Below are 19,215 nucleotides of genomic sequence, written 5' to 3'. Positions count from 1 at the left end.
AATACTTTCATATTGTTGCATTCAATACATCCGGATAATTTTTTGAATTTCAATTCTATTTGGATACATTTTGAGGCTTCCGTGACGGAGATTTTCCATCAATTTCTGCATGAGAAAATTACGCTTTAATTAACTACTTTGAGCGGAAAATACTTTCAAATTGTTCCATGCAACACACCTGGAAATTTTTTGAAATTTTAACTCTAGGTATATGGACGCATTTTGAGGCTCCATGATGAAAATTTTAGAAAATACTAACTGAATGAATGTGTTCTCATTTAAAACTCTACACCAAGAGAGACAGTCGTCCTCGACGAATGTCTTTGCCCTCCATCCAGAATTTCGGGGGGGGGGGGGGCAGATGATACTATTTTCAATTCTAGAGGACTTCTTTCTAGGGCCCCCCTTCGCACGCCATGTTTCACGAGATTACGGTATTTTCCCTTCCGATTTTCCAGACATCATCGTATCGCGCCCCCAGTATAGTCCCAAAGAGGAGGGCCGTTTTTGGGCCCACTCCAGAACGTCCACGTTTTACGGAATGCATCATGATTTGGTCTTTTTTGGTCTCATCTATGACCCAATATCGGCTCTAATACGGATCTGACGGCCAATTTTGGCGAAAAATCTCATTTTTTGGCACTCGACCACAAATTCACCAAACCCGCATTGACGCCAAAATCAGCACCCAGAGGCCGGTATCAGACCCAAATAGAGACCGTAAACAACCAAACCATGATGCATTTCGTAAAATGTAGACCTTCAATGAGCAAAAAAATCGCAGAATTGAGAAAATTCAGAGTGGGCCCAAAAACGGTCCTCATCGATATCACTGTTTTCTTAGTTCCGCCCATGGTCGCCGGCTTATTTCGGTTCTCTTATTGCGTAGTTTCTGTCGGATATTCGCCAGTGGCGTGGCGTGAATATTCGATTATCGATATCTTGTCATTTGAAGCTATGGTAAAGAATCGATTACTAAGGTGTTCGCTGCGAACACCCTGATAATCGATCTTTTCTCATAGGTTTGAGTGGCGTCTCAATCAATATATCGCAAAGCACGCCACGCCACTGAATTCGCGAACTGAGGACGGAACGTGCGCGTCGCTCCAGTTTGCAAGTGGGCGAGAGAGCGGGACTGGATCAGTCGCGTGCATATCCGTCAACGCCACCGCGAGGATATCCGATCTTCCTTCCGCTCCCGATAATCACAGGCACCACCGGCGCCGACGCGACGACGCTCTCAAGGTCGCGGAATCCTCTATGGAGGTCAAAAACCCATCTCATCACCGGTGACAGCCATATTTCTGCCGTGATAGGGAAGAGAGCTGTAAGTGGCGAATTTTCGAAATCGAGTTTCCTTCAAAATTCGTCTCATCTTTTCTAGATGAAATCACTGAAATACACGGAAAAAATGAGATCAAGGCCGGGCCCTACACTGAAAAAAAATTCTCGGCGTTTTTACCGAGGTCCGTTGGTACCTTTACCATCTCACTTTTTTTTTACCAATTATTGGTACTTTTACCAAGACAGACCGGTAGGTTTACCTAAACCGGTAATTTTACTGTTTTTTTCAGGTAAGATTACCACTTTTATTGGTAATTAATTCCCGGTAACTTTGCCATTTTATCTCGGTGATTCTACCACAGTCGATAAAAAATATTGGCGTTTTTACCAAGGTCCAGTAAAATTACCAAGAAAGTTCAATAATTTTACCGAGATTTCTCGGCAAAATTACCAATTCCTTAGTTGGTACTTTTACCAAGAAAAAACTGGGATCAAATAGAACCCTGAATTCTTGGTAATTTTACCATTTTCTTAGTAAATACACCGAGATTTTTTTTTCAGTGAAGAATTGCTTCACCTCATACCCCACAGGGGCAGGCCCTTACCAAGTAGGGCTGAACCCTGAAGCAAGTAGGTTTGGGCTCTACTCGCACCGGGCCTGCCCCTGGGAGCAATTTTACCTACCAGGTTAAAAAAACTAGTTTAAAAAACTAAACTCGTTCTTTCCGTGTAGCTAAAACAGCAAAATTCAACTTGATTGTATGCCACCGAGAAATATGAGAAAGCCGTTTGTGCAAGAAAGATGGCGTGGTTTTAGGCAAAACAGCCGTAAATGACGGTATTCCTCCAGAGAGCCAAAAAAAGGCTCGAAAGACCGTAATGGAGGTACGTGAATTCGTACGTCGGCCATCGATGTGTACAGTGGCGCACGAAGGGGGAGGCAAGGGGGCCTGGCCCCCTCTAGAATTGGAAATAGTATCATCTGCCCCCCTTCCCCCCGCAGAAATTCTGGTTGGTGGGAAAAGAGCTTCGTCAAGGATGATTACCTCTCTTGATGTAGAGTCTAAATTGAAAACACCGTGTTCATTCACTTAGTATTTTCTAAAATTTTCATTATGGAGGCATCAAAATGCGTCCAAATGGAGTTAAAATTTCAACAATTTTCCGGGTCTATTCCGTGCAACAGTCCGGAAATATTCTTTGCTGAAAGTAAAAAATAAACACAATTTTTCGGCAGAAATTAATGGAAAATCGGCAGTATGGAGGCCTCAAAATGCGTCCAAATAAAGTTAAAATTTCAAAAAATTCCCGGAAGAGATCCCCTGGACCCCCGCTGGACTGGAGGGCATTCCATACCTCCCAGACCCTCAGGTGCAGCAAAATGATCTAGGTACGCCTACCCTGGTAAAAATTGGCAGTAGAATGTGTGTTCCAAAATACTATACCTAGACCTAAAGCCGGCTGTAAGATTTCCAATAGCTTCTGCAGCCGACTGTACAATTTCTTATAGCCTTTTATAGCCGATGGCGATTAAGCAACAGCTAGACGATAAAGTTTATGCTAAACGTTAATAAATACGGATACTAGGACTTAGTTAGTTTTTGGACTACCGCTCTCTTTTTGTGCCGTAGTATCTTAATTTATTTTGCAAGGGAAGCTCCAAGGAAGCCTTTTGAAGGATGCCTGTCATTCTTAATATGTTGGAGCGCCTTCAATTTCTTATGATACTGTGCAATACCTCTGGTGTGAAATAGTTGCTTCAGACGCCGTGGCACGCTGCGGCGCGGCGGGCGGGCAGAGAGCGCGAAACGCGCATTGGCGCCTACAAACCTAACAGGGATACTTCACGCATTGCGCAATGCGTGAAGTATCCCTGTCAGGTTTGTAGGCGCCAGTGCGTCGCCGCTCCGCTTTGTATTAGGCTCTAATATTCAGAGTCAGCGTTTTTCAACTCATGATTTTGAAATGTTTGCACACTCTGTATGGACTTTTCTCATTTTAATTGATGAAAAAAAAAATATGTTTCAAAGGAAAATATAATGTGTGTTTTGTAAATATAAGGGTAGTTCTGTATCAAACTTAATGATTTCCAAAGCACACGAATTTCTACACAATTTCTCATAGCCTTTTATAGCTAATGGCCATAAAGTGTAAAGCCCGGGGATAGGAGCTATAACCCGACTGTATACTTTTTTATAGCTTCGTAGCCCGGCTATATGATTTGCTCCGCTTTCTACAGCCAGCTATATGATTTTCAATAGCCTTCTTCAGTCGGCTGTAAGAACTCCGATGGTACATATACTGAGAGAGTATGGCCACTGGGGTTACCATCTCTGATTGGCTTAGCCATCCTAGACTGAATGGAGCCCTTAGGACCCAAAAATGGCGGACGCCATAAATTAATGTAATGCAGAATGACTCAAAATGTAGTTTTCTTTGCTAATCGTAACGAGGAATTTACCCAAATGCACTATTGCGACTTCTTTACATATTTTTATGGCTAATCGTGTGCAATTTTTGAGAAAAATTATCTTAGATGTAGTAAGGTTGGCAGCAAGTGCGGTTGGTGAAAACCGTCAAAAGTTGGCAATGACCCCCTCCCATTCACAAAAACCAAAACAAAGCACCGCCATTTTTGGGTCCTTAGCCTCTCCATGGGGCCCAGTGGCCGTACTCTCTCAATATAGGTACTCTACCTATTTTGAAACGCAGCTCCTACCGCCAATTTTTACCAGGGTATGGATATGTAACGTGAAGAAACTCGGCTATCTCACGTTGAGTATCATCTCGCGGAGTGTATTTTTTCTCACCGAAAGCGGCTGCAATGTTGCTCAAGGATGATCAGTTTACGGAGAGAACCGAGAATGAATGAATGAGGCAGTTAATTAAAAAACTCGTCCCGATTCTCGCGACTTACTTCGCGCGAGGTGACTCGGTTCACGAAGCATTGTCAGCGGCCGATCAGGGTTGCCCTGCTCAACCGTCAAACCGGATGAAAAATAGTTAGCTCGTCGCAAGCGCGGGAATGGGTCACTAAACCGTGTGTTTTTCATTTGAGATTTTGAAAGTATCACGTTATCATGAAAAGCAATGCGGTGTCGTCCATCTTCCAGAGAAATTATCATGATTCATCGATCAAATATTGCCTTTATAGATGCAACTGGTTAATCGATGGCCAGTGCTCCCATTCCATGCCCGTCAAAAGTTCCGGGATTCGGATCTTTTTGTTCCGATCTCTCCCACTCCATGATTGTCAAAAGTTCCGGGATTCTTTCTTTAGATTTTTTCATAGGTTCCGAGAAAGTTCCGGAAAATGCAACGGGAATTTCAAAAGTTCCAGGAAAAATGAATGGACGTATCAAAAGTTTCGGACTTTGGAACTAGGTAGCTCCGGAAAATGCAACGGGAATTCCAAAAGTTCCGGGAAAAATTAAGGGACGTATCAAAAGTATCGAAAGTATCGACGTATCAAAAGGACTTTGGAACTAGGTAGTTCCGGAAAATGCAACGGGAATTTCAAAAGTTCCGGGAAAAATTCAGGGACTTATCAAAAGTTTCGGACTTTGGAACTAGGTAGTTCCGGAAAATGCAACAGGAATTTCAAAAGTTCCGGGAAAAATTAAGGGAAATATCAAAAGTTTCGGACTTTGGAACTAGGCAGTTCTGAAAAATACAACGGGAATTCAAAAGTTCCGGGAAAAATTCAGGGACATATCAAAAGTTTCGGACTTTGGAACTAGGTAGTTCCGGAAAATGCAACGGGAATTTCAAAAGTTCCGGGAAAAATTAATGGAAATATCAAAAGTTTCGGACTTTGGAACTAGGTAGCTCCGGAAAATGCAACGGGAATTTCCAAAGCTCCAGGAAAAATTCAGGGACGTATCAAAATTTTCGGTCTTTGGAACTAGGTAGTTCCGGAAAATGGGAGCACTGGCTCAAGTGCGAAACCGCGTCCCTTCATTTGCGACGTTGCAGACTCTTTGTCCTACTTCATTTTTTCTTCGGAAAAACAGTCAACACAATGTCTTGAAAACTTCCTTGATTTTTCTTCCCCATTAGTGTGATTTTCGGTAGAAATTTCAATGTTTATAGTGACCAGTTTCTCGTCGAAAAAATAAAATAGGAGTAGAGATTTTAAAACACCGCAATGGAGATACGTGGTTTCGCACTTTTGCCATCGTAACGCTGTTGAATTGGATCGCGTGACGTCACTTATGGATTGTCAGTGTACGCAGTGTGGGAATTCGTAAGGAGCGCACGTCACAAGCCGCTTGAAAAGTGGGTAAACCCGCCGACTTGCTAACTGACGACGACGTATCATTAATTTTCCGAGTTCGAGACTGGAATGAAACGAGTCTCATTTGGACGTATTTAGATAAAAAGGAACTATGTCCATCCCAACATGATCCATGAGATCCATAAGAGTACTTGCATGATAGGGCTCACGTAAAAATGGATGATGTAGTTCCTTTTGATATAAATACGTCTATTTTAGCAGCCATTATGCTGTTACTATTGTTGCATAGAAATGGACCAAACCAAGCGAAACCTTTTTTTCGTCGCCCTGATTTTGAATTAATGGATTATCTGTAGGTACTATTTTCATTGAATTTATAATTCATGTTAGCTGTATAAAGTCGGTCGGCTGTGGTGTAGTAACTTGGGAAATGAAATTTTCGTTGCTGAATGGACCACTAGACAAGGTACGAATTTAAGCAATCTGATACATGTTTCTTAATCAGAATTTTACGTAGAACACGATTCACACAACGGGAATTACTGAAACCAACTCCTAACAAAGATATTAACGTTTTTATTTCACATTGGCTACAAGGAATTCGAACTGCCCGCTCACAAGAAACTCAAAGCTCTACGCGAGTCAAATCGCCCACTACAACGGTTTCTGCAAGCCTCTCAATCGAGCAATGTTCATTTCCCACCATGTGTTGTTCAAACTATAAGCAATTTGCTACAGCTGAGCCAAAGCGTCAAGACTGAGGTTGCCAGATTTTTACATCGCAGAGACTGTCATGATAACGTTAAGCGCGCGATGTGAGTCACGTAGATCATTGAGTTTTCATGAGCGGGTGGTTTGAATTTACGCATCAAGAATCATCAAATATCTTCGTAAGGAGTTGATTTCGGTAATTTTCTATGTGCGCATCGTGTTCTACGTGAAATTTTAGTTACCAAACATGTATCAGAATGCTGAAATTCTTACCTTGTCTAGTGGTCCATTGAGCCCATGACCCGATCCCAGATTCCCAGGTAACAAGAAAGTTTTCAAACACGAATCCCTGCGATTTTCTTGAGGAAAACTACTTATATAAGTCACCGGAGTTTGATGACATGTATACCGAATTTTCCATCTTTCAGCTGATTTTTTGGCGCACATTCAAATAGGTACTGTATTGAATTCTTAAAGCGTTCCTGATGTCAATAATCTGATCCATAAAAGTCTCTCAATAATTCTGAGGATTTGAAGTTTCGAATATGTAATTCAAAAGGTCAACAATGACGGTTCAGGTACAATAACATAAAATGTTGGGAATGGAAGAAGAGTTTCCCGGTTTCATAAAAAAAATTTTCTGTTTTCCCCTGAAATTCTTCATTCCCTGATGACTCCCGGTTATTTCCGGTCCTAGACACCGTGACCACTCGAAAACGTTCGAATCGGTGTTCGAAACTCACAGGCGCCAACGTGCCAGTTGTGCCTAAAAAATCGGCCATGGCGCCTAAAAAATGAAGGCTCGGCACCGACGTGGCCCCAAAAAATTGCCCCCTACAAATCTGGATTTTCATAGGAAGTCACATAAAAAAAGAAAAACAAATTTAATCGAATTAAAAAAAACTCAGAATTTTCAGCACTACAAGTGAAAGCTGCTTCCATTCTTCACGATTTCATTCTTAGTGTTTTTGTCTTCCACAAGTTACAGCTACTTACCAGTTCTGTTACAAAAACATCTTGCGTCTAACTTTTCACTGAATGCGCCGTAATATATAGGCAAAAAGTCAATTCGGCCCCTAAAAAATCTTCAATGGCAATCTACAAGTCGGGCTTGATGCGCCACATGGCTCCTAAAACTCAAAGGTGAGTTTCGAACACTGGTTCGAATCGACCACGGCTCCCTCCGTGCAGACCCACATCGACGATGGAAACCCACCTGACATCGAGCGGTATCAAGTACGATACCAATATAAACAGTGGAGTCACGGTCTGCGGGTACTTTTAAGCGAATTGCAACTTTGGTGCAATGGAAAGCCCGGTTGGAGGGCGCCCAGGACCAGGTGTGGCAGGAGCGGGCGTCAATGACGTGAGCGGAAACCATATTCGGAAGTGATTAGACGAGCCGCCGGATCAGGCGGACGATATGACTCAGCTGCGCGTCTTTTTCCGCGGCTTCTGGGTCCGGTCGGGTTCCCGCTAGTCTACGCGCGGCGTGAGTCACTGGACGCAAGGTGACGCCATCGATGCCGTGCTAGACGCCGCGACGCCAAAGAGTCAGCTGTGTCGAAACGTCCTATCTCCCAAATGGACGAATTTAAGGTGATTCGATGGATGCTATATTTTGTGTAAGAACGGCATGCGATATATCGCATCAACTGGTTCCATTATTCAGCTACTCGTCATTTTTCTCCAATTTTGAGATCGCAATTCTGTTGTCAGGAGACTAAAGCACTCACTTACTAATTTTAAGAATGAAATTCAACGTAATAAAGGCGTGGTTTTTTTAGAGAGAAAATATCGCATTCGAGTGCAGTTTCGATATCAGTATCGAATGCGATGTTTTCTCTCTGAAAAACCCACGACTTTATTGCGTTGAATTTCTTTGTTAAAATCGGTAAGTGAGTGCTGTAGTCTCCTGACAATAGAACTGCGATCTCAAAATCGGAGAAAAATGACGAGTAGCTGAAAAAATGGAACCAATTGATGCGATATATCGCATTCCGTTCTGACACAAAATATGGCGTCCTTCGAATCACCTTAATCGTGTTTCGCAAGAAGGAACCACTATTACAAATATAGCTCATTTCTCAGATGGATTGCATTTTGGATAAAGGAACTAAGATCTCCAATTCTCCTAGGACTGTGCAATTTACGTTATTTGCAGCTGTGTCGAGACGTGCTACTTCTGAAATGGACGAATGTAATCGTATTTCGCGAGAAGGAACCACCATTTTCGGCTCATTTCTCAGACGGATTGCAATTTGCATAAAGAAATGAAGATTCCTAAGGTTGCTGGGACTGTGCAATTTACGTTATTTGCAAAAATTACTAAAAGCATGCAAAAAATTGAATTTACGAATGTAATGGAACACTAGACAAGGCACGAATTTCAGCATTCTGATACATGTTTCTTAACCAAAATTTCACTTGGAACACGATACGCACAACGAAAATTACCGAACTCAATACCTTACGAAGATATTCAATGATTCCTGAGCGTGAATTCAAACCACCCGCTCATGAAAACTCAATGCTCTGCGTGATTCACATCGCGCGCTAAACGTTATCATGACAGTCTCTGCGATATAAAAATCGGGCGAGCTCAATCTTGATGCTTTGGCTCAGCTGTAGCAAATTGCTTATAGTTTGAACTATACATGGTGGGAAATGAAGATAGAGAAGATTGCCGAAACCGTTATAGTGCGCGATTTGACTCACGTAGAGCTTCGAGTTTCTTGTGAGCGGGCAGTTCAAATTCCTCGTCACCAATGTGAAATATAAACGTTAATATCTTCGTTAAGCGTTGGTTTCAGTAATATTCGTTGCGCGAATCGTGTTCTACGTGAAATTTTGCTGAAGAAACGTATACCTATCAGAATGATTGAATTCGTGCCTTGTCTAGTGGTCCATTCGCAAGAAGGAACCACTTTTTACAGCTCAATTTTCAGATGGATTGCATTTTGCATAAAGGAACCAAGATCTCCTGTTCTCCCAGGACTGTGCAATTATTTACGTTATTTGCAGCTGTGTCGAAACGTCCTACCTCTGAAACGGACGAATTTAATCGTATTTTGTAAGAAGGAACCACTATTTTCGGCTCATTTCTCAGATGGATTGCACTTTGCATAAAGGAATGAAGATTCCTAAGGTCGCTGGGACTGTGCAATTTACGTTATTTGCAAAAAAATTACTGACAGCATGCAAAAAATTAAAACGAATGTAATTGTCGTCTTAAATCCATAGTTTGTTGGGAGTCAAGATGAAACTATTGTTTGGTAGGAGGTATTCTGGCTTTTTTCTTCCCCGTAAAGAAATGAAGCATGTTCGGAGATTTTAAAATTTTGCAATGAAAGGTTATCCGGCGATTTATGGCAGAGACCCGCGGAGGACACTGTAAACGTCAAATACAGTCAAAAATCCTCCGAATACGTTGGAAATTCTTAGAAAAAAACTGTAGGAACGGATCTTAGATCAAACAAATGCCAGGGCCGGATTTTCGTACTTGCCACCCATGGGCCGCCTGTATTTTGCCGCCCCCTTCTCATTCGTTTTGAAACATCAATAAAAACCATCAAGTGAACGTGCCGGAGGGAGAAGGGTGCATAAGACGCGTTTGCTCGTGTTGAACACATTTTTTGGGAAAGCCCTGTCAACACTACTAGCAAAAGGTCACGGAACTTTGCGCGAAAGTCAAGTTTCGTAAACCTATCTCTAATGGACAAGGCCTTCCATTCATAAGAAATGAACGAAAAAATTATGAAAGAACAAACACAAATATGGTTCAATGATTTTAACTTCCGCCGCCGCGCCGCGCCGACAGCACCGTGTTTGGCGCAATGCGTGAAGTATTCACGCAGTCTTGTAGGCGCTATGCGTTTCACGCTGACCGCACTGTGTTTGGCGCAATGCGTGAAGTATTCATGCTTTCTTGTAGGCGCTATCCGTTTCACGCTGACCACAATAACCGCACTGTGTTTGATGCAATGCGTGAAGTATTCGTGCAGTCTTGTAGGCGCTAATGTGTGTTAAATGCCGATTGCCGTCCCGCCGCGCCGAGGGCTTCTCCTTTTCATCTCAAGTCCTCGTCATCATTTCTCCCTAAGTCGCGCCGTTCCAGGCCAAACCGTGTGTTTGGTTTCTCTCTTAACTCGACCAATAAAAGGTGCTGTCTCTTGTATCACTGAAAGACGACTAAATTAGAAATTACTATACTCTCGGGAAATGAAAGATTTTGTAGCCTTTTCTCGTTCGTAATTTTTTTTTTTTTTCTAAATCCGATTTTTTTTATACCTAAAAAATGGCAAAATTTGCCGTCCCCTGGATTTGCTGCCATGGGCCGCAGCCCATGTGGCCACCCCCTTAATCCGGCTCTAACAAATGCCTCTATTAATGACCAAAATGTTCTTAGAATATCCGCCGGATAATCGAGGTTCAACTCAACGCATTTTTCTACTTAAACCATCGATTTGTAAAAAAAAGTACGTTTTCCATTGGAGCTTTTCCAATGGAGAGAAACACGACCCTTTCCAGGGTTTCAACCCCTTCGGCGGCACTCCGTCGAAGCCGTCTCGGAGTGAAGGGAGGGGCGCTGAAGCTTGGGGTAATCGTTGTCGGGGGTGAGAAATGGGCATCCGAGCGGATATTAGAACGGAAGTTAATGGACTAACAAGGCATAAAGCGATGGCGATGGGCCGATGGCCAATTTACCGGAGTGCGTCATGTCACGAGCAGTGGCGTGGCGTGAATTGCGATATATCGATTGTTACGCCATTTAAACCTATGGAAAAGGATCGATAAATAGGGTGTTCGCAGCGAACACCTTAATAATCGATTCTCTACCATAGGTTTAAATGGCACAACGATCGATGTATCGCAATTCACGCCACGCCACTGGTCACGAGACAGGCTTTGGGGTTTGGGGTGATTTACTTATATACAAATCGGGAACATAGTTGCCACTTCTACGGGCCGTCTAAAAAGTCGGAAGGCTTTTAGTAGAGTCCCTTTATACCCAGAATTAAGACAACTCACTTTTGGTTGGGCCAGAGTTGGGCTGAAAGTGGCCTAAAAAAAATCCAATTCTGATTGGTTCTCGCTCATGGAGGCCGAAACGAGTGCACCAAGATGGCGGTACCTCGAATGTGAACAAGAATAATGAAAATATTACCTAATTGTGGTTTATCAAGAGTAAATTGTTATTTCCATCGGTCCAAAATGAAAATAGATTAAGAAATTATTCACAGACCAATCTCATTTTCTTTTTAATTGATCACTTTGTTGATGTTGTTGTTTTAGTGTGACAGACATCGCAGGATTCCTGATCCTTGTCCCTCAATATCGTTCGTTCGGGTGCACTCGTTTCGGCCTCCATGGCCAGCCAAGGACGGCTGCCAGTCAGCTGATAATCGAGTTGTCGTAACTCTGGGTATAAAGGGACTCTACGAAAGTCCATCAAGCCTTCACCGATGCCTCCGCGAATAAAGTTAGGGCCCAAAAGGGCAGCCAACCTATGAATTTCAATTATCCAGAGCGATTTACTGATACTATTGTTACGAACCGTCCTTTATTAAGCACTTGTTTGACTCAGTTTTTGCATAAATTTACTCAATTTCGCGGAAGAAAGCTCATTTCTGTACATTTTTGGCCATCTTGGTTAGAATTGGACTCTGCAGACTGGCAGTGAAATTTTGTGCGTTAGAAGTTGGTTAGAAGGGTGGCTGCACTTTTGGGCCCTAAGCCCTCCATGAACCGATCTGTCGGTACTCTCCCTATACATGTACTCTAGGGAAGGGGGTCTCTAACAGCCTTACGGTGCCTTACGAGGGGGAGAAGGGGATAGGGCTGAGCCTTACGTAAGCTTTCCAGCCTATCTTTAAAGCAAATGCAAAAATTCATGTTTCGTCAGGTTGATAGTAAAATTTAAGACGAAATGGAGGAAATCAGCAAATCACCGATTGTTGTCCGATCGGACCATGCTCCTGTCATTCCTCTTGATTCCCACTTCGCTACTCCGTGGGATGTCAAATGTGGGATGTCGCTACTCATGTCAAATGTATACACTGAAAAAAAAAGGATTGCTAATTCACCGATTTAGGGTGGAGCAAAATTTGCTTCACTTCGTAAAGCTTTCTTATAGGTGCACGGTGTTGAATCAAGTGAACGACTAGCACGAATTGCTACACCGATTTGCTACATCTGCGCGCCTTCATGCAGTTAATCATGCATCGAGTGGCTTGGAAGTGTAACTGCATTTTTTGGTATTGGTACTTTGCGAACAGTAAAAATAGCTTAATAGTTAAGCTGAAATAGCGGAATTTACGGAAAAATAGCGAAATTTACGGAAGAATAACTAAAAAGGTAACAGAAGTAGCTTTTCAGTGTAGCAAAATCACCTACACGCGTGTGTGTAAGTTAGCTGAAATTTGTGTAGCGATTTTACCTGCATGGTTTGCACGTTCGTTCTTTAGCTACACCATCGTTTGAAATACCCGCGTGCACGGCAATTTCAGCAATATTTTTTTTCGGTGTACTTTTAACTATACCAAGGACAAACCAAATGGGGGGTCTAAAAATGGGAAGAAGTTCCTTACGTATTTTATGGATGGCCCCCTAACCCTCAACGGAAAGTGAAATAATTACGGAAACCCTAATAACCCTAGATGATTATAATCCGCCCCATTAAGCATGGTAGTTGGATCGCATTTAGCAAAGGGGAACCAAACGCGACCGTAGTGTCGTTAAAATCGTGTATCCGCATCTCTATATAAGAAACTTGCCTCGAATAGCAAAAATGTTTTGTCTTTTAATCAAAAAGTTGCTGGTTTTTAGAAAAGCGATCGTGTCAATTGTATTTCTGAAACGAGCCCAAAAAACTCAAACATACAATTACTTCCGGGCTCAACCCTTACTCGACTATTTGCGAGGGGAACGCCGGTATGTCCCCCGCGCAGGGTGTCAAAATTTCATGAAAAATAAAATCTTGCAATTTCACGTGAACTATTTCATGAATAGAAATTTCCAAAAGATATTGAAAAATACCCGCGCCTTTTCATGTTTCGCAAAATAAAAAAAAAGTATGATTTTCTTCCATTTGTGTGTTTCAGTGCGAGTTGCATACTCCAGCCTCCAGAGGCGGATCCAGCAATTTGGCAACACCGAATTTCCTCCATTTAAACCTATGCTATTTAATCGATTCTTCGCGGATCACCTGGTCCCTCCAAGAATCGATACATTGCCGTAGGTTTAAACGGAGGAAATCCGGTGTTGCCAAATTGCTGGATCCGCCAATGCTAGCCCCTGAAAAAAAAAATATGAAATATTTCACTGAAATTTCCGATCTTTCATTTTTTTCTTACGTTCCATGCCACTAATGTCCCCCGCGTTAGAGCGCGGCCACGCTAGGAAATTTCCATTTCATTCCCGGACTGTCTCATCGAAGCACACTCCAGCCGCTTCGATTCGGTGCAGAATTTCAGGGGGGCGCGACCCCCGACCCGACCCGACGCCCGCCCGCCCGCCCCCGGACTCACACCGGCGAGTTCGCAAAGCACGATCTCTGCCTCGCCCGTCTAGCCCCCTCCCCACCCCGCCCACCCCTCGCTCCCGGTTTCCGCCGTTGCTCAATTTCCGCGCAAACCGCGGACCGCCCCGCACCCCCCCCCCCCTTCCGCCTCTGTCTGGCGCACGACCACGCGACGGACCCGTGTGGTGTGATAAAACCCAAGTTGGGTCCCTCCCGTGAGCGGGGACAGCAGGAGCGTCGCGCCTCATCGATTCAAACTTGTCTGTCCCCTGGAATTGTGAGGAACAGGTGGGGTGAGAGATGTGAAATGAAATAAGTGGGACAGGGTTGCCACAGTCAGGGAATACCGGGAAAACCGAGCACTGCCAGGGAATTGTAAAAAGTCAGGGAAAATGACGAAAGCGTCAGGAAAAAATTGTTAATTCACTTCTTTTAGCTTTCTAGATTGGATTTGACGTTTAGAACAACAAAGTTTTTCCTGGAAACGATTTTAAATCGTGTCTTCGTTGCCGTAAGGCATTTATTCAACTGTCGGGGAATTTTACTCAAATGTGTCAGGGAAAACCAGGAATTGTACAAAGTAAGGGAAAATCTGGAAATATCAGGGAAAACGACGAAAATGTCAGGAAAAAATTGTTAATTCACCTCTATTAGCTTTCTAGAATGGATTTGGCGTCTAGCACAACCAATTTGGGAACTATTTCAAATCATGTCCTCTTGGCCTCATGGCATGTATTCAATTGTCAGAGAATTTTACTCAAATGTGTCTGGGAATTTTATTTTCTAAATTTTTTGGCAACCCTGGTATGAGGATGGCAAGCTGTTGCTGTGTCAAGGAAAACCTGCATGGTAGCGTCAAAAAAATTTCGCCCACCCCTGGAAATCCGGGCAGGGAATTTTGCTGCTGGATCTTGTGTTTGTAAATTCCAAGAGTCTTCGCCTTTAACATTTCCTTTTGAAAAATCATGCCCCCCTCCCCCTTTTAAAAACATTAAAAAGTTAGGAAGGAGACAGGGAACTTTATATTCAAAATCACTGAAAAGTCAGGGAATTTTTAAATCCAAAATTCTCTTGATTCAATCGGAATTTTTCTTGAATCAAAAGGAAATAGCTGAAATTAAGAGGCTTGGCCCTCGATCCTAGCAAAAATCTGATTGAATCCAGAATATTTTTTTCTTGTCAAATCTTTCAGAGTCTGGACTTCAGATCCGAGAGACTTTTTTCCGGTGAAAACTTGTAATCCTGAACATATTTTCGCTTTCGTAGGATTTTCAGGGGCAAATTATGCAACTCACTATCACCTAATCAAAGTTTCGACGAGGAATTCTGAATTTTGACTCGTGATAATTTGTTTTCCCCAAATTTAGTTTTTACAGCTTCTAGGCGCTTCATGACTTCCGATCGGTATTTAACCAAAAGTTAAATTGTTTTCTTTGTAACTCGTTCGCGTATTAAACCATTGAAAAAAGTGCTCCCAATTCCCGGAACTTTTGAAATTCCCGAATTCTTCCGGATCTTTTGCATTTTCCGGAACTTTCTCGGAACTCTTGAAAAAATCTAATAGGAGTCCCGAAACTTTTGACGGTCATAGAGTGGGAGACATCGGAACAGAAAAGTTAACTTTTGACGGACATGAGATGGGAGCACTGATTGAAAAGTTCTCGAAACCGGACACTTTCATTAGCTTTCGCGAAACCTTTTGTCGCTTCCCACCCGTGTGACATGTCACATTAGCGTTTCAATGATCGCGCGAATGAGCTCATTATGTGCCTTGTGTTTTTCGACCTTGACTCTACCGTGCAATCGGACGCGTTTGAGTCAGTGGCGTGGCGTGAATTGCGATGTATCGATCGCTATGCCATTTAAACCTATGGTAAAGAATCGATTATTAAAGTGTTCGCTGCGAACACCCTGTTTATCGATCCTTTTCCATAGGTTTAAATGGCATAACAATCGATATATCGCAATTCACGCCACGCCACTGGTTTGAGTCAAAAGGAACCATAGCCATTGTGACATGAACGCTGTCATGCATGTATTCTTATGGATCTCAGGGCTCTTATCAGAATGGATATGTTTCCTTTCGATTTAAATACGTCCCATTGTGATCTGTTGTCATTCTGCGGTCTTTTCGGACTCGGAAAGCAGATTAGTTTTTGCTTATCTTTAGCTCCTCAGGGAGTTCCATGGGGCTCGGCGCGCCATCAGTTTTAGCCAGAGGCACTTTTTTTCAACTAATACTAATGAGGCAGTCGCGCTGGTCGAAGATCCGTGTTTCAATGCTCGATTCTTGTAGATTAGTTAAATATATCAAGATCCGTCCAAACAGCAACTTTTTACGTTCAATATTAACAGAGATATCAAGCTTTGAAAAATTCAGCCTATTACGTCATCCACCGCGGTGGTGACACCCTTGGTTCAGGGCGTCTACAAGTCCGGAAGAAGTACTAATATTTTATGGGCGGTCCGGAAGTACTGAATAAGTGCGGAAATTCCGCAAAAAGGTCCGGATTTTTTTAAAAATATTTTGTCATTTTTGTCACAATTTCAAATTTTGGAAATTTTTCTAATTTCTTCAAATGGAGGTACTTAAAAAGTACGGAATTTTTATGTCAGAGGAGGTACTGGAGTTCTCGAGAATGCACTGAAAAAGTACTGTAAAAGTACTTATTTTTGACCAGCCTGTTTTAGTAGACACCCTGTTGGTTTCTTCCACCTTGCATTCATCAGTGAGGGAAACTCTTATTTGCATTGGTTATTCACTGTGAAACTTGGATGAAAGCAAGGTGGAAGAAACCAAGGGGATCACTACCGCGGTGGATGACGTCATGAGTCGAATTCTCAAAGTGTGAAATCTCAGTTAATATTAAACGTAGAGTTGCTGTTTGGACAGATCTCATTATGTTTAGCTGATCTACAAGACTCAAGCATCAAAACACGATTCTGTGACCAGCGCAATCGACCCATTCTTTTTGAGCGTTCACCACACCACGCGTAGTGGACGCTTTTTTCGGCGATCTTTTCGAAGCTCTACGGTAACACTGTAACATGCAATAATGATAGCACCCCCGCTTTTCCTCATGGGGATTTTCACCATTTTTTACGACGGGAATGCAACATTGAAATGCTCTTGGTTCCTTTTTGCAAAATGCGATCCAATGGAGATGTTGCATGTGCGAGGGATTTGCGATTTGGCCATTGATTCTTATGTAAAAGTTCGCGAGAAACACGATGGTGCCACTGGTTTTCTCTGAAATCATCTCCCAAGCTCAAAAAAAGCTTTCAAGTTGAGGCCAAAATGGAGGGGATATCCCACCCTACCCTGAGAGTCCACCTCTACATCAAAACAAACTCTCCATGCAAAGATGGGGAGCAAATACATTAGCAGGGATGCCGTGTTTTCAGTTTTAGAATCCCCAAATAAAGTGGCAGCCCTGTCAATGTATTTCCTCCCTATCTTTGCATGGAGAGTTTGTTTTGATGTAGAGGTGGACTCTCAGGGTAGGGTGGGATATCCCCTCCATTTTAGCCTCACTTTGAGAGCTCTTTTTGAGCTTGGGAGATGATTTTAGAGAAAACCAGTGGCACCATCGTGTTTCTCGCGAACTTTTACATAAGAATCAACAGTCAAATCGCAAATCCCTCACACATGCAACATCTCCATTGAGGGATAGCTGCATACCGCGGCGCAGGCCCCCTAGCACTTCCCTCCTGCCCATTGGATGTGTCTCACGTTTTATTATGCAGGGCCTCTCACAGATTGAAGTCAAGCACCATTCTCTTCTAAATCGTTTTATCGCCTAATTGATTATCAAAGACGACGTTAATTCGAAATCTCATCTGCGCGATAATTGACCGCGTTAAACAGTATAAATTTGACACGCGAGAGAACGTTTGTGCGGATTTCTTTGAAAATTTCAAGGAATTATCTTTGGATTACACTGAAATTTGCACAAAAATCGTTTGCACGTAAAAAATTAAATTGCCCGATTAAATTTGACAATAGCTGCATAATTACCACTTGAAATCTATCAAGTTCACCGCGAACAAGCATGTGAAGTATTCGGAGCCGTGAAATAAGTCTAACTGTGTCACGGAGAATCCAATTGAAGTCGAATTGAGAGGAATTACTCATTTTACTCGTCAAGGTCTCGCCGCGTTCCTCGGTTATTCGGTGAAGAGGCAAATGACAAATGAAGTCATTTTTCATATTCAGGATCGGAACCGCCGCACAGTGGATCGAGTCAATAGAAGAGGTCGGACAAAATTTGGAAACTTTTAACGCTCATAACTCTGTTTATACAAAACTTTGAGGCTCTAAAAGTGGTTTCATTGGTTTCCTCGTGAAATTTTCTCCTTAAAGTATCCCTTGAAATTTAAATTGTGCCGAAATAAACATCAAAATTTGCAGTTTTAGTCAAAAATTTCATGTCCGACCTCTCTAATTGACTCGATTCACACTGGGAAAAAAAAAACCACATTGGATCTAGAGTCTAGACTCTTGAAAACATTGACAAGAAAAAGGACTCTTGATTCAATCAGATTTATGCTTAAATCAAGAGGAAATCCGCTCAAATTAAGAGGCTTGGTTTTTTATTTAAGCTTAAATCTGATTGAATCAAGGGTATTTTTTCTTGTCGATGTTTTTAAGAGTCTGGACTCTGGATCCAATGTGTTTTTTTTTTTTCCAGTACACTGTGTGCGTGTGCCGCGTGCTGGTTGCGCTTGCAGGAAACAGCAGGTCATTCTAACTACTCTCAAGAAAGGCATTTTAACCTCATTTCACGGTGCCTATACTTGCCTCTCAGATATGTTTGATCTTTTTCAACACTGAAAAAAAAAAAAAAAAAAAAAAAAAAAAAACTCCGGCTGTGGAAGCCGTACTTACGGGCTGTATACACTTACCGTTCGCGTTCCGGGCTCCGAAGCCGAAAGTTCCGGGCGTAGCTCTCGGAGCAGCTACGACAACGAGACTTTTTTTTGTAATTGTTTTTTTCTCTTTTCGGTCACTTTATTTGGATGCCTTATCAGTCTTTTGGTTGAGTATATTTTTTTAAAAGTACGATTTGCTCTCTGTTACAGATAATCGATGATTGTCACTTAGAAGATAAACCTTGAAGATCAAAATGACGGCAAACGGGATAACCGGTGAGTCAATTTTTTGGACCTCCACTCATTTCTATTAATTTTTATCAGCCCGCCTTCAAAACCAATAATCAATCCCAAGATAATGCTTTTTACGTAACGAAATCAATATTTTCTTTTCTAGTGCATTTAAAGTTACATTTAATTTTTGTTTACAGAAGACTTTTTCCATTTATTTTTTTTTTTTTTCTGTTCAGCTGTCATCGTTCAAATGGAACGCGTCACTCCACTGTTAATCTCCTATTATTTTTTAAAATGGCAGAACTTATGATTGAAATCGCTTTGAGTTCAGACGGAATCAAATGTCTCTGAATGA

General features: G+C 42.3%; 1 protein-coding gene across 3 annotated transcripts in view; it reads left to right on the top strand.

Moving 5' to 3' along the window:
* LOC109038185 (uncharacterized) overlaps positions 1–19,215 on the top strand; it is a 70,240-nt gene that overhangs the window by 9,274 nt on the left and 41,751 nt on the right. For all 3 annotated transcript variants that reach the window (XM_019053163.2, XM_019053162.2, XM_019053161.2), the window contains one exon: positions 18,837–18,902. In XM_019053163.2, coding sequence (XP_018908708.2) covers positions 18,881–18,902 — 22 coding nt within the window. In that variant the 5' untranslated portion in view covers positions 18,837–18,880. The remainder of the gene's footprint in view (positions 1–18,836; positions 18,903–19,215) is intronic.

Source organism: Bemisia tabaci, chromosome 9 (genome assembly GCF_918797505.1).
Source record: "Bemisia tabaci chromosome 9, PGI_BMITA_v3".
Classification (NCBI taxonomy): domain Eukaryota; kingdom Metazoa; phylum Arthropoda; class Insecta; order Hemiptera; family Aleyrodidae; genus Bemisia; species Bemisia tabaci.
This window is presented reverse-complemented; position numbering and strand designations above follow the sequence as displayed.